We start from the raw sequence: 21,362 nt of genomic DNA, 5'->3' as shown, positions 1-21,362 counted from the left end.
AAAAGCGGGGAGGCTGGAAGTACACCCGGAAAAATTGTGCCTCAAGCGTCGATGCTCTTTTGCCGCTCTAGCTGACGGGCGAGAAGTCGAAGCACGCTTCCACTTCTTATGCTTTTCCTCCGAATGTGCCAAGGACATGGAGTGGGGGAGGAAGAAGACTAACCTCCCTCTAGTTAGGGACCAAGATCTCGGAGGAGTCGCGCGAGACAGTGTTGCTTGCCGGGCTGCTAGCTGCTTCTGCGCCATGGTCCGGCAGTCCGAGCACAACTTGCGAATTGTGGTCACGGTCGAGACACCACAGACACACGAAGTGTGGATCTGTAATCAACAGATGTGTTGACCTGTCCGTGCCCTTGCTGTGAGATAAGCATATAGTAACTGTACCGAGCGTATATAATTCGGGAGGATATCAAAACGCTTATGTATAAATTCCCAGCTGAAAGTATCAAAGGCTTGCCAGATATCTAAAGAGAGTCATCCGGAACTCGGATAGTGATCTCGGGCGAAATTCATGATCTGGTGTAAACGGCATATACGGAGTGAGGTGTTGCGGTTTGGGACACAGCTGCACTGATCTGTGTGTAGGAGCTTGGGGAGCATCTGGCGTGCCAGGACATTACTTAGGATTTTATGTTTGGTGTTGAGCAATGATAGAGGTCTATATGGTGACATGTCAGTTGAGGGCTTTACAGGTTTTAATACAGAAGTAACCAACACCTGTTCAGTGTTGGGGGCAGCCTGCCTTCTTCGAGAGAGGTCTTATAAAGTCGCTCCAATTGTGGGACCAGGCGTGTGGGAAATGTGGCATAAAACTCTACAGGGAGCCCGTCGGAGCCAGGTGTGTTATTGCAAGCAAGTTTTGTAATGGTCCCTCAAATTCCGCTGGTGGTGAGGGAGGCTCCCAAGGTCACACTGTCCATGGCTGGTACTTTGGACAGTACCAACTGTTCCAGAAAGGAATGAATGGTTGAGGGGGTCTGTAGCAGGGGAAAGAAGGGCTGAATATAGGGTAGCAAAAAAATCACAAAACACTGTGTAATCTCAAATTGGGTGGCAACCTGGGTACTGTAACGAATAGTTTCTTACCTGTCGGTGTAGTTTTGCAGCTTGAAGATCTTTCTGGATTCACAATGCTGTGCATTATTCCACGATCTGGTGGTTGGGTCCGGATTCGTAGTCTTTTTTTCTCTTTTTTTTTTTTGTAGCCCAGGTGGGCGTCGACGTCCCACCATTTGGTGCACCTTCGTGACGTCCCACCCTTGGGCGCCATCTTCGGATTCTTTTTTCTTTTTCCTTTGTGGTGAATCCATGGCTATGTGTATTAAACTTTCCTTCAACGTAAACTTCTTCACGTATATGTGTCTTTGTTAAACGTTCCTATCTTGCTCCATGTCCTTCCACCTTCTCCAGCCTCATCTTTCTGGCGGAGGTGGGTGGGTTCGCTAGTGAATCCAGAAAGATCTTCAAGCTGCAAAACTACACCGACAGGTAAGAAACTATTCGTTTTGCAGCGTGAATCTTTCTGGATTCACTATGCTGTGCATAGATTTCGTAGCGGTTTTGTCACTCATGTGGCGGCTGGGTGGAAGATGAGCGTTGGTTGTTAAAGATATGTTGAAGCACTCTTTGGCCCACTTGTGCTTCCTTGTTCATCTGCACATCTACGCAATAATGTTTAGTGAAAGTGTGCACTGAAGCCCATGTTGCCGCCAGGCATATGTCTTGGATGGGCGTGTTTGCCAGGAAGGCGATCGTTGCCCCTTTCTTTCTGGTTGAGTGGGCTCGTGGCCCCTCCGTGAGCTCTTCACCAGCTTGCATGTGGCAGAGCTGTATTGTTTTGGCAATCCATCTTGCTATGGTGTTCTTAGTCACTGGTCTACCCAGGAGACTCCTTGCGAAGGACACAAAGAATTGTTTTGTCTTCCTGTGTTCTTTCGTCCTTTCTATATAGTGCATTACTGCCCGCCTTGCATCCAGAGTGTGGAGCGCCCTCTCCGCGTTTGACGTGGGCTTCTGGAAGAAGCTAGGAATCTGGATACTTTGGTTCATGTGGAATTTAGATACTACCTTGGGTATGAAATGCGGGTCTGTCCTCATCACGAACCTGTCACTGTGTATTTGTATGTACGGTTCCTGCAGCGTCAAAGCTTGTAGCTCGCTCACTCTGCGTAGCAATGTTATTGCTACTAGAAAGGCTGTCTTCATTGTCAGCATTTGTAGTGACGCTTTATGGATGGGTTCAAACGGTGGCTTCATGAGTTCCGTCAGTACCACGTTCAAGTTCCATGCCGGCGGCGGCATCCTCTTGGGTGGCGCTATTCTCTTCGCTCCTTCCAAGAACCTTTTCACTACTCTGGAAGTGAAGAAACTTCTCCCTGTTTCTCCTCTTGTGTATGCCACAATCGCTGCCAGGTGAACCCTCAGCGAGGACGAGCTTAGTTTGGCTTTGATCAGGTGCGTGAGGTATCGGAGTACTGTAGACTCTCTAGTCAGTTTTCTCTCCAGGTTTTTCCTACGGCACCACTGCGTGAACCTCTTCCATTTCTCCCCATAGCACTTCCGCGTGCTGGGTCTCCTTGCTTCTCTCAGCACCCGAAGTGTGCTCTCTGGTAGTTTTAGATGTGCGAACTCTAAGTCCTCAGGAGCCACGCTGACAGGCAGAGGCTTTCTGGTTCTGGGTGTAGAACTTGTCCCCCTTCCATGGAGAGAAGGTCTCTTCTTTTTGGGAACTTGTGTGCTCTGCCCTGCGACATCTCCATAATCTGAGAGTACCAAGTCTGCCTCGCCCATTGGGGGGCCACCAGGATGAGAGTCATGTTGCTCGACCTGCACTTGTTCAGGACTCTGGGGATCAGTGGCGTCGGTGGAAAAGCGTAGGCAAATTTCTTTGACCAGCTTATCCATAGGGCATTCCCATGGGACATTGGTTCCTGTTCCCTCGATGCAAAGTGTTGGCATTTTGCATTCTGACGTGTTGCAAACAGGTCTATTGTTGGTGTGCCCCACCTCCTGAACAGGTTCTCTGTCTCTTGGTTGTTCTGTTCCCATTTGTGGGACACCGATGCTTGCCTGCTGAGCCAATCCGCTTCCACATTGTCCTTCCCTGGCAGGTGTATGGCAAGCAGGTCTATCCTGAGTGGGATCGCCCATCTCCATATTTCTTGAGCCAAGCTCGACAGAGGGAATGACTGAGTCCCCCCTTGCTTGTTGATGTAAAACATTGTTGTGGTGTTGTCTGTCTGTATCATCACCCTCTTGTTGTAAAGGTGCTTTTGGAAGGCCTTGAGGGCCAGCAACACTGTTTTCAGTTCCAGGTAGTTGATGTGCTTGACCGCATCTCCTGGGTTCCACAGACCCCTCACTCTGAGCCTGTTCATATGTGCGCCCCTTTCTTTCTGGGATGCGTCTGTGGTGATGGTCACAGTTGGGTCCGGTGGCGTTAGAGGCTTCCCCATCATTATATTCTCCTTCGTCCACCATTTCATCTCCTCCTGCACATTGTGCGTAACAACCACTAGATCTTCCCAACTTCCTTCTGCTTGTGACCATTGCTGTTGCAGCCACTCCTGTAGTGGTCTCATTTTTAGCCGAACATTGGGGACCAGGTGGATGCATGACGCCATCATCCCCAAGATCTTGCTCACCGTCCTCACTGTCAGAACTTGCCCCTTCTGGTAGTGACGTTTCTCCCTCAGCAGGCTGAGTGTTCTCTTCTCGCTGGGTGTCACTCTGCATTCGATCGTGTTGATCAGGGCTCCAAGGAAGATTTTCACTTGTTCTGGGTCCATGGAGCACTTCCTCCAGTGGATGGAGAAGCCCAGGTTCGTGAGCGTTCTTGTGACCTGTTCTGCGTGGGCTTTGCATCTCGTGTAAGAGCTTGCTTTCACGAGCCAGTCGTCCAGGTAGGGGTACACGTGTATACCCTCCCTTCGTAGGTGTGCGGCCACCGCCGCGAGGCATTTGGTAAAGACCCTTGGCGCTGACTTGAGCCCGAAAGCCAGGGTTGTGAACTGGTAGTGGTCTTTGTTCACCTTGAATCTTAACATGTGTTTGTGTTTCCTGTTCATGGGGATGTGCAGGTATGCGTCTTTTAGGTCTATCGTGAACAAGTAGTCCCCGGGCCTTATTTGTGGGATGACCTCTTGCAGGGAAGTCATCTTGAACTTTTGAGTTTTTACGTAGGTGTTCAGGAAGCGTAGGTCCAAGATGGGTCTTAGGCTTTCGTCCGCCTTTGGTACTAGGAAGTAGTTTGAGTACACCCCCTTGTTCCGTTCTCTGTGCGGGACTTGTTCTATGGCCTCTTTGAGGAGCAGTTCTTGAGCTTCCTCTTGGAGCAACTGCAGTTCTTTGCCCTTGTGACCCCTTCTCTTTGGCTTTCTGCTTGGTGGATATTTTTCCAACTCTATGCAGTATCCGTGCTGTATAATGTTTAGTATCCACTTGTCTGTGGTTATTTTTCTCCATTTGTGTAGAAAAAATCTCAACCTTCCCCCTACTGGTGTTGTGTGTTCTCTTGAGCCGTGTCCGTGTGAGCCTCCACTTAGCTGTTGGTGCTCTCCCCCCTGAGGCTTTGGGTGGGTGAGCGCCTCCTTCACGGAGTCACTTTTGGGGGGTTGATCACCACCCTCTCCGTCTCTGGCCCCGTCCGTTTCCTCTCCCTCGAAAGGACTGGCCCCTATTCTGGGAGTTCCAATCCTGCCTCTGTTGACCCTGGTGCCATTGGTTGTCACTCTGTTGACGCGACTGTGGTGCGTGCGACTGTTGCGAATGTGATTGCTGGTTTCCCCCTCTACCATTTGGTCTCCTTGTGGGGGTGCCTCCCCGCATCCCCTGAATTGTAGGGCTCCCATCGATTTGGCTGACTCATTGTCCTTCTTCAGCTGAGCCAGTTTGTCATCTACTGATGCCCCGAACAACGTCTCTTCGTTGAAGGGGGTGTTCAGGATGTTATTTTGCTCTTCTGCCTTGAAGCCTGATATTCTGAGCCAGGCTTGCCTTCTCTCAGTGATGCCTATGGCCATCAGCCTGCTAGATGTTTCTGCCCCATCTAGGGCTGTCTTCAGGCATGTGTTTGCTATGTCCTTTCCCCCCTCCACGAGGTGGGCTGCCCTCTGCCTGTACTCCTCAGGCATGTGTTTCAGCAACTGGCTCATCTCATCCCAGTGCTGATATTGGTGTCTATTCAGGAGTGCATTGGAGTTTGCCATCCTCCAATGCATAGCAGCATTTCTTTCAATTTTCCTTCCAGTGAGGTCCATCCTCCTGCTTTCCTTGTCAGGTGGTGGCCCAGATGTGGTTGGCACGTTGGCCCTTCTTCTGGCCGTTGCCGCGATTATGGAGTCAGCTGCCACGGTGCCCTGGATATAAGGGGGGTCCTCGGAGAACTTTTATTTCTTCTCCGTCCTCGGTGTCACTGACCTGCATGTGGCCGGTTCCTTGAAGGCTTCAGTCCCTTGGGCCGTGACGCTCTTCAGCATGGGCAGGAAGCTGCTTTTCGTCTGTGAGGGGAGCAAAGTCTCTAGCAGGAAGTCAGCTTTTGTCTGTTCCTCCTCCAACTTCACATTGTAGACTGCTGCAGCCTTCTTAACGACCTCATAGTAAGCCCCAATGTCGTCTGGCGGCGAAGGCCTCGAAGGGTATGTCTCCACAGGTTCCTCGGGGTTATCGGCTTCGAGATCCTGCCATTCTTCCTCTAGCGACGCCGAGGATTCTGAGTAGTAGCTCTCGCGGAGGTAATCTCCTTCCGAGCGGTAGAAATCCTCCTCTTCTCCCTCATCTGCGGGGTTTGGAGTTTTCGGTGGCTCCTCGGCTTCGAAGTCCTCCTGCACCTCTACCTCTTCGGCGGTCGCAGCGGTCTTCGAGGGAGTCGAGTAGGTCTTCGAGGGAATCGTATAGTTCTTCATTGTTTCCTCGAAGGCTCTCTTCCTCTGGAGCATACTCTCCATTTCGGCCTCGAGCCTTCTTCTCTTTTTCTCCATCTCTGCTGCTTGCTCGGCGTCAAGCTTTTCGGCAGGTCTCTTCGACGGTACCTTCGACGTCGAGGCCGTTTTGAGCGTCTTCTCGCTCGAGGGTCCCTTCTCGAGGGCCTGCTTCGACGACCTTTGCTTTTCGCTGTTCTTTGCCATCTGGGAGTCCTTTTCGAAGGATCCGCGGGGCCTTTCGGAGGATGCGGCTTCGGACTTCGAAACTTTCGTCGCCGGCGCTCCTTTCGAGGACTTAGCCTCTGCTTTTCGGGGTTCTCCCTCAGGCTTTTTCGGCCCTGTCAGGGTTTTCGGGGTCGTAGACTCTCCTACCTTTTTTGAAGGTCTCACATCGGTCTCTACGACCGTGAAGTCATCTGGTCCCTCGGCGATGTTCTCCTCTTCGTCGGAGGAGGCACCCAGCTGGTAGAGGCTCGGCGTGGTCCCTTTCCCTTGCATCGTGTGGTGGGCCACCCTCTGTCTCTCTCGAACTCTCTGAGTCTTCGGCATGAAGATTGAACAGGCGTTGCAATCCTCGCTGGAGTGGTCGATCGGCAGGCAGAGGTTGCAGACCGGATGCTGGTCCTTCTGCGCGTACTTGTGGTGGCAATTACGGCAGAACTTGAATGGGGTGTTGTCCATGTGCTCGCTCAGGGGGCCCCCTGCGCGTGCTTTCTCCTTGGCCGTCGAGTACCACGAGGAATTTTCCTCTTCCTTCGTTCTGGCTCTAGGAGGTCTTCTTCTCCGACTTCCCTCGGTCCTTTTTCCTCAAAAACTTGGTGTATTTCCTTCTTTTCTCCTGAAACTTCTCCGGAGCTTCATGCGACGATCCAGACCCAACGGCGGAAAAAAGAATCTGAAGATGGCGCCCAAGGGTGGGAGCTTCAGCAGGAAGCGTGCCGACGTCACGAAGGTGCACCAAATGGTGGGACGTCGACGCCCACCTGGGCTACAAAAAAAAAAAAAGAAAAAAAAGACTACGAATCCGGACCCAACCACCAGATCGCGGAATAATGCACAGCATAGTGAATCCAGAAAGATTCACGCTGCAAAAGGTGTGGTTATGGTAAGGATAGAGGTCGGTGGGGGCGTTTGTCGAATCATACGGGCTAACTTACACTTAATTTCTCTGCATTAGTGAGGGTCTTCCACAGATAGGTCCTATAGTCAATAATGCGCTAGTGCTCAAGAAGCAAACCATATTCGATCTTGGCTTCTTTTAACTTGGGGGCATGTACCTAAATTTCTGCTGCAGCCCTCTCCAGGAGGCCCAGGCTTTCCTCTACGCGGGTAAGATTGCAGAGAAATGTTTTATGGGCTCCCACAACCGCACCTGTGGATGTCCCTCACACTACTACCTTAAACACCTCCCAATTTACTAACGAAGAGGATGCCGTGTTGAAGTTTTCAGCAAAATAGGAGTCCATTTTGTTGGCTATGGTTTCTCGAACCACCCCATCTTCTAATAGCTGAGGTTGCAAGCACCATGTGGGAACGGGATATGGCACATGGCCCCATAATAGTGCAATCTCTAATGGATTATGGTCGGACAGTGTTTTCCCCATGTATGTTGTGTGGGTAACATTATACTGAAGGATTCTATTGAGGCTTGCATGTAGTGCATGTGGGGGTAGCAGTATGGTTACGACTTTGCCAACCATCTGACCCCTCCACCCATTGTTGCAGGGTCTTGGCTTGTCGCACCGAACTAGCACTTGGCAGGGGTTGTGCGAACTATCAGAGCCAACATCTAGTACAGCATTAAAATCCCATCCTATGACCCAGGGATAATGAGCCCATCTGCTCGGACTGCGGACAAGTGCATAACAGAAAAACATCCTGTTCCGTGTTGGGGATGTATATACTACCCAGCACCACAAGCACGTCATCTGAAGTACCCTTAAGGAGGACATAATGCCCATGCATGCCAATTCTTGTGTCTCAGCTTGCAAATAGAATCCCTGCGCAGATCCATATTGCAACATCCCACGTCAAGGCAGAAAAGGAAGGATGAAACAGCTGGTTCCTCCATTTCTTGCACAGTTTGAGGGTTGTAAGATTGGTCTCCTGCAATATAGATAATCACGCTCAGCAGATTGAAGTACCAAATTCTCTGAACTGAGTCCGGTCCCTTTTGACCGTAAAAACTTGGAGAAGGAGCAGCCGAGGCAGAAACATGTAAAGGAGACTGGAGTCCCACAGAAGTCAGACTGTATCTCACAGAGAGCCCCGGAGGTAAAAACTCCAGAGCGCAAAAGGCTCAACAATTCTTAGTAACTGCAAAAAGATCTCCCCCAGACTCGCCGTCTGAGCAAAGATGCCTTGAACTACCTTTGGGTGCAGATGTCGCTTGTGATCAGCTAGATCATCTACCGTAGTATTTAGGGAGCCTACCATGTGGTTGACTGTGAGGTAAATTCCCTGAAGGTCCAGAAAGTGCTATAGTTTTAGTGCCTCCTGGCACAGCACAAAAGATCTCACATTGCCCGGCTTTCTGCAGTACCCCATCGGGTTTGTGGTTCCATCAGAACATGCGCAGATCTACTCTTGATGGTAGGCAGGAGGTTATTGAGGCAAGCAGCTCTCGAAAATTGATGTGGTGCTTTTGCTCCATTGGAGACCACAAGCCTCTGACCGCCACCTCCACAAGCTGGCAACACCAGGCCAGAAATGATGCATCTATCTACACCATGACACTGGATCAGGAAGGGAAATGACCTGCTGCATGCTTCATCCAACATTGAAGGTCGTTGGCTGCCTTATCAGAAAAGTAGTTGTTGCAGAAGACACTTCAACTGCTGCGCCCTTTGAAGCCGAGGATTTCAGTCCAGACCAACATATGGCAAAGGACAGGAAGCACCAGCAGGATTCATGAGAACAGGAAGTCAAGAAGCCTTAGAACAAGCCGGGTCAGAATACAGGACCAATCCTGAAACATCAGGATTATATCCTGAATATTCCAGAGTCGCCGTGGGGGGACAGAGGGCTGAACACCACTGTGTTTAGACTGGCCAATAAAATGGAATAGTCTGGAATGGCCAAAAGTGACATTTCAGCTCACTTATAGAGAACCTTAGGAAAAACAGTAGTGAGATGGTAGTCCAATGGTGACAAGCACACCTTCAATTTAACTGTAAGTTTTTGAGGTAAGGTAATACAGGTACCTTATCCTGCAAAGGTGGGATGTGACCACCTTCATCATCTTCATAAATATCCAGAGAAGGTTGAGATGAGGCTGAAAGGCAAGATAGCCAACTGAAAGTTTCCATCGCCACAACGAAGTGGAGGAAGCGTCTGTTGGACTGCCAGGTGGATACAAGAAAGTATGCATTTGGTAAGCCCAAGGCCATGTTCCAATCCCCATAATCTAGGGTGGCAAGTACCCACTCAAGAGTGAACATCTTGAATTTTCCCTTCCAAAGAAAAATGTTCACGGCCCGAAGATCAAAATAATTCACTTAAACTCACCTTTCATGAGCACGAGGAAATAAAAGGAGGAGCACCCTTTGCACCTCTCTATTGCCCTTTTGGCTCGCAATGACAACCTCTTTGGCAAGGATGGAGACAACCTCTTGTCAAGAGACATGTTCTAGAACACCTAAAAGGAAATCAAAGTGGCTTGGGAACAGCAGCACGAGAAGAGGAAGAAGAGGATTGATCTTGCTGGTGGCCCAAGAAGCAGGCCACTGTAATGGCTATACCTGCTCCAATGCCGAATCTGAGTCGCCTCAAAACAGCCTTGATCCATCAAAAGGCATATCCATAAGAGATGCCGGCAGGTTTTCAGAAAAACCTGTGGTGTGCATCCAGGCGTGACTGCAAATCACTACACTACTGCACACAGTACAGTTCACACAGTCTGTGGTGTAGGGACCTGCCTCAAAAATTTACTTGGCATATCCTGTTTGTTGTGGACAGGTATGGTGAAGGTCTTCCAGAATTCCTGAAGAAGAGTGGGCCATATCGTACTTGCAATATTTCCGATGGCCTTAATGTATCTTCCCAATGAGCAAACAACCATTAGGGACCAAGGTACCAAGTGGCACAAGAGAACACTATCTTGCCAAGCATATTAATGCGTTTAAATTCTCTGTCAGGTAGATCAGTATGGAAGGCATTCAGGGTTCACTTTACTGGCTGAAAAACTATAAGGCTTTCTGGCAAGAAGTGCTGCATCAAAATGGCCACTTGACCGAGAGCAGGTCTAAGGCGCATAGCGATCGGGTGACTTAACTGCAGTGCGGCACAATGTTTCGACCTCACTGTAATCAGGGTTTCCCATCAGTGTTAACGAATGGTAGATAAAGCACTCCCAGTGAAGGGCCAGGTTACACGATTTCTGTAAGCACATTTACTTCAGTTTCCACAATTGGCAACGTTAGTTTTAACATCTCTGCAGACGAACACTACAAAGAAGGTGCTTTCCTCAGTAGCTGACCCCAATGGGAGTCTAATTCAGTCCCTGGTGGGGTATCGAGGCCCTAGCATTCTGAAAGTCAAAATACAGGGCACCATCAGTATAGTTAGTACGAAATTATCATCCTCATTAGGAAGAGCATTCTGAAGATCTAGTATCACATCTGAATCTGAACCAAACAAGTCTTCAAGTTACTAAAAAGACTTATGTTGATGTAAAGCCACTGCCTGTGAATAATAATAATAATAATAATAAAATCATGTGTAGAGCGCCTGGTTACACTATATCAGTGTGTCCCTGCGCTATGGATGCAGTCCACCAGTTGGGCAGAACTTCAGAAAATCTGCAGCATATGGAGGTGGAAAAACACCACTCCAGGAGTTAATCCTTAGGGAAGAGGTTCGTTTTGAGTTTAAGGTGGAACCTTGCTTCCGACGGCGCCATTCGGAGTTCAATGGGGAGTTCATTCCATCGTTTGCAGCCTAAGTATCTAAAAGAGCGACCTCCCATTCTTGCTTTGTAGATGCAGGGGACCTGGAACTGTATGCTTCCAAGTGATCTCAAATTGCGTTATGGGCAGTGAATGGTCAACAGCTTTTGGAGATAGATAGGGCCTTTTCCTTGTGCAATGCGGTGGGTGATGCGCATTGTTTTGAACAAAATGCATCCCCGTATGGGAAGCCAGTGAAGAGTCGCCAAGGCCAGCTTCCCTGATGTCCTTCTAGGCAGGTTCAGGACAAGTCGGGCCGCCGCATTTTGAACACACTGGAGTTGTTGTAACCCTTTCTTGTTCAGACCAACGAGCAAGGAGTTCCCATAGTCCAGATGGGGAGTGACTAGGGCATGTATCAGCGTTTTCCTTGTATTGATGGGAAGGAGATCTAGAACTCTGCGTATGGTTTTCAGGATGCCATAGCATTTGCCTGACAGCCTACCAATGTACTGCCCAAAAGAGAGACTAGTGTCCAGGAGGACGCCTAAGTTCTTCACCAACACTGAGGGGGTAGGTGTAGGCCCAAGCTCAGAAGGCCACCAGACCGATGACCAGATAGAGGGTGCCCTCCCGATCACCAATAACTCGGTCTTATTCGCGTTAAGGCGAAGGCAATTATTGTTCATCCAACCGGCTAAAGCCGTGAGACAGGTGGAGAAGTTGGCTGCCGCCTTGGCCTCGCTTTGGGATAAGGTAATCACCAATTGAGTATCATCGGCGTATGATACAATATCCACCCCGTATGATTCCACAATCCGTGCAAGGGGCTCCATGTAAAGATTGAATAACGTCGGCCTCAAACTGGAGCCTTGTGGAACCCCTTGCCTTAGCCATCGAGGGGTAGATTTGAAAGGGGGGCAGTGCACTTGGAAACTTCTATCCCTTAAGAATGAACATAGCCACTTATGAGCTGGTCCCACCACTCCGATTTCAGTGAGGCGAGTCAACAGCATGGTGTGCGAAACGGTATCAAAAGCCGCACTCAGATCTAATAATACCAATGCCGCTGTCTGTCCCTCATCCACTTTTTGCCGGAGGATCTCCGTAGAAAAGAGGAGGGCTGTTTCTGTTAAATGCCTGGCCCTAAAGCCAGATTGTGACGGATGGAGAAGCTGACCTGCTTCCATAAACTTCATGAGCTGGGTATTGGCTATTTTTTCCACTACCTTCATGCAAAATGGAAGGAGCGAGATGGGTCGGAGATTCTCTAATTGAGATATGTTAAGGTTTGCTTTCTTTTTTAAAGGGATAACCTGAGCCCTTTTCCAGTCATCAGGCACATGGCTTTCCTGTAAAGAGAGTGAGGCCATATGACCAATATGGTCAATCAGAACTTCTAACTGGTTCCTAAAACTCTTGGGGGGGGGGGGGCAGCATCATTGGGGGATCCTGATTGAATGCTGCATGCAATGCTCAGCATTTCCCGTCTAGGAGGGACTTTGAAGCAGTTCAAGTATTTGTCCTCTGTGTGCTTTGTGCAGCCCTCAGGGTCAAATGCTTCCTTACCCGCCCCAGCCGGGAAGAAAGCATATATCTTCTCCACGAAGTGGTCTGCAATAGACTCACAGACTTCTTCGGAAAAGGTGTCTTGGGCCACTATCCTGGTGGGCACCGTAAGCTACTTATATATAGCGAATAATTCCTTGGAGGAACTCTCAGCTGACTCTATTCTCTCCTTAAGGAATTCTCTTTTCGCTATTCTTATCAGTTTGTGATAATTCCTCAAACTGTCCTTATATTGCTGTTTATGGGATAAGCCATAATCTTTACGCCAGCTACGTTCCATGTTTTTGCAGGTTGATTTGGCTGCCATTAGCTCCTTGTTAAACCATGGGGCAGTTTTGGTGTGCCTTACCGGGGCCTTATTCGTCCATGGTGCCACTTTGTCTGTGAATCCACTCAAGATGGGCAATGCTGCAGTGATCTTGTAACGATACACTGTCCAAGAACTAGCTGAACTCATCTACTGTTCAAAGATCAGCATCTGGGTCAGATCTGGTACCCAGTGCAGGAGCCAGCCAAAAATGGCATGGTGGAGGAATGGCTAGGTGCCAGCAGAAGACTGGGCGGAGGATTAACAGGGTCTGTCAGTGGAGGAGAAGGTCCCACTGATGGAAGTCAACTGTAATCCTTAGTTAATGCATGGGACTCAATGGTGCTCCAGGGAGACACAGAATTGCCCAAAACCATTGCCTCCTGGAAGGCCTGTCCCTGCTGTGGAGTTGAGGACAAGCCAGGGAATTTGAGGTTCATGGGCTCCAGCTAGGGAATCTGTTCAGTCTTTGACGACTGTTTGAGTAGTGGATATGTTATTCAGTTATTTGGGTAGTATATTAGTATAGTTTAATATGGAATTTGAGAAGTGAACACGTTAGTTTGTTAATTTCGATTGAAAAGGATAGTGGAGGGATAAAAGAGTGAAAGATTTTTGAAAAATTTATTTTGGTCTTAGTAGTAGGAGGAGGCATTTGGATGAGTAAAAATGAGTTTTAGGTATTGCTAAATGAGAAAAAGGGCAGCATTTCTGGCCCTAGTCCAGACCAGTCTCTAACAGGCTCGAACAGGCAACTGCCCTTGTCCTCTCAGCCCTTAACAGGCTCGAACAGGCAACTGCCCTTTTCCTCTCTGCCCTTAGCCTCGACGCCCGGGCGGAGACGCCCGAAGCCTGGCCTTTTTCATAGTCCTAGTAATCAGGTGACCTCTTCAGCCAATGGGAACTCAAGGACTAACACTATCCAATCACCACACTAGCCCTAAAATCTAGAACCAATAGGAGACCAGGACCTTACAGCCAATCTTATCCCTAGTCCAAGCACCTAATCAGTTCAAAAACCCTGATCTCTACGTCCAATAAAGGGCCCCGCCCTACCAGTAGTCCCAAAACAAGTCCATGCAGCCAATGGCACAGGAAGCCCTAGTCCCAGAACCACAGGATATTCAGCGTAATTGCAGAGACTCAAAACTGGTTCCCCAGATTTGGGGTCAACTGCCCTAGCCGTTAGGCCAACCTGTGGGGCGACGCTATTCCGCCTTAGCGGAGTACTGCCACTGTTTGAGTAAAGATCTACTTTCATGCCAAGTCTGTCGGAAGTCTGTTCAGCGTATTTTGCTGTAGCTACGAATAAAATATCCTATTGGGAACTAAAATAGAAAACACATTGCTCTGACCCCCCCCCCCATTACCCCCACGCCCCCCCTTTAACTTCCTCCCTCATCATGCATAAGTATTTGCACTAGCAATGTGTGTCTGTTAAAGGTGGACACCTCAAATCCAAACAAATCTCATTAACCTCAACCACCGAAACTACGAATAATCTTCAGGAGACAGGGGAAACTGAGTTCAGTAGGACGTCTAAGAGCATATCAAATGTTATACAGATTGGTCACATCAACTTGGGGAGGAGGAATTTGAAGCAGAGATCATAAAACAAGTGCAGTAGCACTAAAAAACGGATTTACCTTAGGACATCTTTCTCCAAACTTAACTCAGAAACCATTAAACAGTCACCAAAATGTGTGGCTTGAATGCCTTTCCATTATTTGGTTCCTTTTCTTGGTTTGGGCAAAATTCCTTCAGCTGTTTGAGGTCGAAGGTAAAACCGGAGTGTTCAGTGCGCATGCCAACGTACATTTGCAAATAGTTTGCAATTTGAAAGATAATGGACACTATGGCACATGCAACACTGTTTGCACTGGATTATCCCCCATTTGTTTGTAAATACCGGCAGGTAAACAGCGAAATAAAAAAAAAAAGCAGCACACGGCAGTGCAGATAAGCCAGCCATCTTATGCATCTCTCTCCAAGGTCTCACAAGCTAAGGAGAGAGAAAAATCAACAAGGCTATAAAGCTTCCAACACCTGGGTACTAGCCAAAACCAAGGCAGCTCTGCTCTACAACCCCGTGCCCAAGGGGTGTAGAGCCAATAGCCTCAACTGCTATATCTAAGGGCTGTGGAGGGGTACAGTGTGCACATACAATGCAACTTTTCACAAGGACGGCTTTGCTGCACCAGTGTGAGCCCTTGACTCCCCCACCCAATAGGCATTTTGTGGGCCACAGAGGAGCAGGTATAGGCAGCTGGTATCTGCACGATATTTGCAATTGGGAGATTTCAAACAAACGAACAAGGGGATTGTGGGGTTAAGAAAAAATAACCCATTGAACCCTAGGCACACTACCACTACTACCATGACCCCCAGCATTACTACAGCCAACACAACCAATACCACCACCGTTTACCCACTACTACACCATTAACGCCCCTACCTTCACTTCTACTACCGTGATTACTGTAGATACCGCTATTACAGCCACCAGGATAACCACCTCCAAAACCATATTCACCACATTACTTCCACCACCATTACTAATACCATTATAACCACAATCTTTATCACCATCATGACCAGCATTTCCATCACCACCACCACTATTAAAGTAATTACCATCACTACAACAGTACTGTCTGCTTCAGAATCAGGGACAGAAAAGCGTAGGCTTGAATGTGACATTTCACACATCCTTGAGTTCAGGATAAAACTAAACAACTTTATATGGACAGCTCTCCCCCTTTTCATATCCAAAGTAAATGCCTTCATCCATTTTTCCCTGAGCTAATAAGAAGTGACCAGAGGAGAAGAAGAATCAAATATGATTTAGCTTCAGGCAATAGTGGACCATACAATTTTCAGTAAAGCCCAACAGTACCTCAGGTGATTAATGTCTAACTGATGCCATGGAAGGATATGTTGCTTGGTGCCGGACTACTAATACAGGGAAATCAACGGCCACGCTGCAATTACCACCAGTGGCACTGTATATTGTTTGAACTCTCCCCCTCTCTACCAAACCCCTCAGGACAGTGCCTCCAGAATGGAAGCGGACAATCATGATACTGATCAGTGATCCATGATCCACTTCGTGAATGCCATCAGGAGATACAGAAGAACCAGCAACTGTATTTATAGACATTCATGCATCACCTGCAGAGTAGCAGCTCTCATTACCTCTGCATCCTTCTCATAGGGCATACTGCACCTTACAATGAGGAGATTCATTGCCTTTTAGCTTTCTATACCACTTATGAACTTGTCTGGACTGCAAAAACAACACTACAAAACTGTCAGCAAGATTCATTTTAATATAGACTAAGAAACATTAACCAGTTTAGATTCTAAAATACAAAATGGATGGGACGCAGGAGTAAAACAACCACATTGTCTGCTGCCTCCTATATGTTTGAACCTAATTATTAATTCGTTCACCCCTTTCCCAATACTGCAATGTGATGCTGGATGAAAAATACTGAATATACTGCATTTCCTGAGCAAGAAACCCCCTACTAAGCATTCAAGAGCAGCCGCCAAAGCTAGGCAATAGTTAAAAGCGCAAAAAACAATAAATACATTAAAAAAAACATTGCCCTACACTCCAAAACTCAATAGGCAGTTTTTTTTAGTACAAATTCAATTTGATACCAGCAAGTATTACAGTAGAAACAACTGTAACAAGTGCTGACAACTTTGGTATTAGTAAAAAAAAAAAAAAAAAAAATTATTTAATCCAATGACATTTTGAAAAACAATTTAACAAACGATATGATAGAACCTAGTCCTTATCTTTCATGGGAGCAACATGAATTAGTTTAACAGGCTGTATATAAGATAATCTATTAGAACTGAACACTGTCCACAAAAGGTAGTAACCAGCATATATAGTAATGCGACATATGCTGTTGTTTTTGACTCAAGCTTGTAAAAAGAGCTATATAGGTCCTTGAAGAGGTAGGAAAATGTACACTTAAATAACATAACACAAAGCAGAAGGTTACAGTTCCGCACAAATGTATGAGGAAAAAATACATTTTTAGGATGTGCTGCACAACGGCATTTGAAGAGCGAGGAGAAACAAAGGCATGCAATCAAAAAACTGAAAAACATTTTTCTGATCCGTGACATGGGGCAACAATACTCCAGCTGAGGGTTGGCATAGAAGAAACGGGAGGGACAACTTGCATTTATTTATCAAACAATACCTGTTCACTCTCTGAATTTTTTCTTTTTAATTTCTCTTTTGGCTGTTTGGCTAGCTCCCGCATTTTCTTTTCACTCATCGTCTTGCAAAGAGGTAGGCCAAGAGACTCTGGGATCACATCAGGCTTCTCAGTGTGTTTAGGGAGAAGGGACAGGGCAACATGGTCCGCACTGGAATCAACACTGTGGAAAGGTACAGAATATACAGCTGCTAATAATATCCTTTTTCTGGCAAGGTCAACATTATTAGTCCCAACCAAATACCCCACCCGTCGATAACCCCCCACCTCCCCACCCCGCTTTGCATCTTTCCCATATTTATAATTTCCTGCAAGTCATTGACTCTCAAAAGGGGCAAATGAAGGATTACTATCAAATGACGTCACAATTGGGTCTGGTACTGAAGACAGATCATACTGGTGACAGAGATTCTGTCCGGTGATCTGTGGGCAATCTTTTATTTTGGGGGTATTCACAATAAGAAATAATTAATAATGAAAATAACCGTATTGTTTAGACAGTGCTCACCACAAAATAAATCAGCTCATGACACTTAACCACCAGGTTAACAATGATTGATATTTAAAATTTAATTAAGCAGAGAATCATCAGAAAGAATGAGTTGTTCATTTGGCCCTGCCAAGATCTGAACCTGTGACCTACAGACACACACACAGGCACCATGCGTACAACCAGATGTACCATCCAACCAGAAATGGACCGTAATACAGAATGTGACTGTGAGGAAAATGGACATGCAACAACTGTAGCTTCTTTTGCATGTTTTCCGAGTGTGGAACCCTCTAAGTCCACTGAAAGGAAAGGTAACCCAACATGTTGGGTAAGGTGCAGGTATGAATGTTAGAAGTATGGTGCTCCACACCTGGTGCTGTAACCAAGGCCTGCCTATCCCTTATGGTGTTCACTTTTTAAGGAACTTAGGTAGACCGACTAAGGGTTTAAAGACAATGCTTCAGCGAACCGGCCATTACCAAATAATGGGGTCCAAAGCGCAGCAGAGGCTTTCAAACAAGGATGTTCATTTTGATGCACTATAGACACCAGAAGCACAAGTTACTACTTGTGGAACGATATATCTGTAAGAGACATTAGTTAGTGATAGATTCCTTACCTTAGAATATCCCCAGGCGTCAGACTGGATCCGGAAAGTTTTGCGTAGCAGTACCCTTGCGCGTCGGTAGGCGTCGTCTGCGGCTCCGCGTCCGTCATCGGCGTCGTGATGACGTCGTCGGAGTACTTAGACGCCGCCTCCGTGTGCTGACGTCAGTTCTTAGCCACAGCTTTTCCGCGCCAGAAGCGCAGAGCCATGACAAAAACCGACACTGGTGCCAAGAAACTAGGGCCCTGAAAGGGGATGACCTTAACCCTAGATATCGGTTCGCAGAACGGGGAGGATGGGTGGGTCGGTAAGGAATCTATCACTAACTAATGTCTCTTACAGATATATCGTTACACAAGTAGTAACTTGTGCATCTGAAAGAGACACGTTAGTGATAGATTCCTTACCTTAGAATAGATACCCCAGCAATACCATCCCCGTGGTGGTGGGTCTGCGAACCAATATTCACACCAGAAAGTCCTGGAGAACGGAACGGCCGAAGTAGCCATCCCTCCGGACTTGACTGTCCAGGCAGTAGTGCCTCGCAAACGTGTGCAACGAAGCCCACGTAGCAGCCTGGCAAATGTCCTGCAAGGGCACACCTCGGCCCAAGGCAGTTGTAGTGGCCGTGGCTCGAGTGGAATGAGCCCGCAGCCCAACAGGTGGTTCCTTCTTAGCCAAGGAGTAACACGCCTGGATGCACATGATAATCCATCGAGAAATGGTCCTCTTGTGCACCGCTTTCCCTTTCTTAGCGCCCGCGTACCCATCAAAGAGTTGATCATCCACCCGGAACTGGCGTGTGTGATCCAGATAGAACGAGAGCGCACGTTTTGGGTCCAGACGGTGGAGCCTCTCCTCCTCTCTCGAGGGGTGCGGAGGCGGAAAGAAGGTGGGCAATGTGATGGACTGCCCCATGTGGAAGGCCGTGACCACCTTAGGCAAGAAGGATGGCCTAGTCCTCAAAACAACCTTGTCCGGATGGACTGAAAGGAAAGGAGGCTTACAAGAGAGGGCCTGGAGCTCACTCACTCTCCTGGCAGAGGTGATGGCTACCAGGAAGGCAGTCTTCAAAGAAAGAAGGCGAAGTGGACAGTTATGAAGCGGCTCAAAGGGAGCGCACATCAGAAATGTTAGAACCAGGTTCAAGTCCCACTGAGGCATCACGAAAGGAACAGGAGGAAAGGTATGAGTGATGCCTTTCAGAAATCTGTTTACTATAGGGGACTTGAACAAAGAAGGTTGGTCAGGCAGCCTCAGAAAGGCTGAAAGAGCCGAAAGATAGCCCTTGATAGTGCCCAGAGCAGAGCCCTGCTGGGCAAGAGAAAGAAGGAAGAGAAGAATCTCAGAGAGAGGGGCATTGAGAGGATCCACAGCCTTTGAATTTGAATTTAAAAATGCTTATAGAGCGCACGTACACTGGATCAGTTTCATGGCGCTAGTGAGGTCCCTGAGTGAGAAGGGTGGGGGAGCTAGGTATCAAAGGCCTGCTGGAATAATAGCGTTTTTAGTGACCTCCGAAACTCCATATAGGAGGAAGAGAGTCTTAACGGTAGGGGGAGGTCATTCCAGAAGGTGGGAGCAAGCACAGCAAACTTCTGCCCCCCTGCGCGCTTCTTTTTGAACCGGGGCGTAGTCAGTAGGGCTAGGCTAGAGGAGCGGAGGTCCCTCGAGGGAACATAGGGAGAAATTGCCGAGTTGATAAAGGCAGGGGCTGTGCCAGCTCTTGCTTGAAAAGTCAAGCACCCTAACTTGAACCTGGCTCGTTGTTTTATGGGGAGCCAATGAAGGCTCCTAAGCAAAGGGGTCGAGTGGTGGGACCTAGAAAGGCCGAAAACCAGGCGAGCCGCCTGGTTTTGTACTAACTGTAGGCGCTGCAAAGCATAAGCAGGGACTCCGTTGTAAATGATATTGCCATAGTCAATCTTTGACAGGACCATGGCCATAAGGATCAGTTTTAGCGCAGAAGTGGAGAAGAATCTGGCCACTTTCCGAATAACTCGTAATGTGAAGAAGCAGGAAGAGACCACCGAGTTAATGTGTGAATGAAGGGTTAATTGGTTATTGAGGATAATCCCGAGAGTTTTAACTGAACAAGAAGGGAGAGGAGGGGGTCCAAGTGACGGGGGCCAGAAGGAAGGGGACCAGGGATTGGCGGCACCGCCCGTTGCTACCAGTTCTGTTTTATCCGGATTAAGTTTTAACTGATTGATGTTCATCCAGTCTCGGATAAATAGCATGACGGACTGGAAACTGCCAACCCCTGAGGGGGAAGAAAGATCAACAAGCATTAGAAATGCAATAGGTCTCGCAGCATTAGAGTTAGTGCTTTTAGAATTGTTTATGGTTTTTTTTGTAAATCTTTAGCATGAGGTTGAGGGTGAGTGAGGGTGAGTGAGGGTGAGGGGTTGAGGGTGAGTGAGGGTGAGGCTGAGGGGTTGAGGGTGAGGGTGAGTGAGGGTGAGTGAGGGGTTGAGGGTGAGTGAGGGGTTGAGGGTGAGTGAGGGTGAGTGAGGGGTTGAGGGTGAGTGAGGGTGAGTGAGGGGTTGAGGGTGAGTGGTTGAGGGTGGGTGAGGGGTTGAGGGTGGGTGAGGGTGAGGGGTTGAGAGTGAGTGAGGGTGAGGGTGAGTGAGGGTGAGTGAGGGGTTGAGGGTGAGGGTGAGGGTGAGTGAGGGTGAGTGAGGGGTTGAGGGTGAGTGAGGGTGAGTGAGGGGTTGAGGGTGAGAGGGTGAGTGAGGGGTTGAGGGTGAGTGAGGGGTTGAGGGTGAGTGAGGGTGAGGGGTTGAGGGTGGGTGAGGGGTTGAGGGTGGGTGAGGGGTTGAGGGTGGGTGAGGGTGAGGGGTTGAGGGTGAGTGAGGGTGAGGGTGAGTGAGGGTGAGTGAGGGGTTGAGGGTGAGGGTGAGTGAGGGTGAGGGTGAGTGAGGGTGAGTGAGGGGTTGAGGGTGAGGGTGAGTGAGGGTGAGGGTGAGTGAGGGTGAGTGAGGGTGAGTGAGGGTGAGTGAGGGTGGGTGAGTGTGAGTGAGTGTGAGTGAGGGTGAGTGGGGGTGAGTGTGGGTGAGTGTGGGTGAGGGGTTGAGGGTGAGGGGTTGAGGGTGAGTGAGGGTGAGGGGTTGAGGGTGAGTGAGGGTGAGGGGTTGAGGGTGAGTGAGGGTGAGGGGTTTAGGGTGAGGGGGGGTGAGTGAGGGTGAGGGGTTGAGGGTGAAGGTGAGTGAGTGAGGGTGGGTGAGTGTGGGTGAGTGTGGGTGAGTGAGGGTGAGGGATTGAGGGTGAGGGGTTGAGGGTGAGTGAGGGTGAGGGGTTGAGGGTGAGTGGGGGTGAGTGAGGGTGAGGGGTTGAGG

General features: G+C 48.5%; 1 protein-coding gene across 4 annotated transcripts in view; it reads right to left on the bottom strand.

Annotated features, from left to right (window-relative positions):
• Positions 1–21,362, bottom strand: part of PDCD11 (programmed cell death 11) — a 640,465-nt gene that overhangs the window by 66,730 nt on the left and 552,373 nt on the right. For all 4 annotated transcript variants that reach the window (XM_086922722.1, XM_086922723.1, XM_086922724.1 and 1 more), the window contains exon 29: positions 16,907–17,087. In XM_086922722.1, coding sequence (XP_086778848.1) covers positions 16,907–17,087 — 181 coding nt within the window. The remainder of the gene's footprint in view (positions 1–16,906; positions 17,088–21,362) is intronic.

The sequence above is a fragment of the Lissotriton vulgaris genome, chromosome 5 (assembly GCF_964263255.1).
Source record: "Lissotriton vulgaris chromosome 5, aLisVul1.2, whole genome shotgun sequence".
NCBI classification, from domain to species: Eukaryota; Metazoa; Chordata; class Amphibia; order Caudata; family Salamandridae; genus Lissotriton; species Lissotriton vulgaris.
This window is presented reverse-complemented; position numbering and strand designations above follow the sequence as displayed.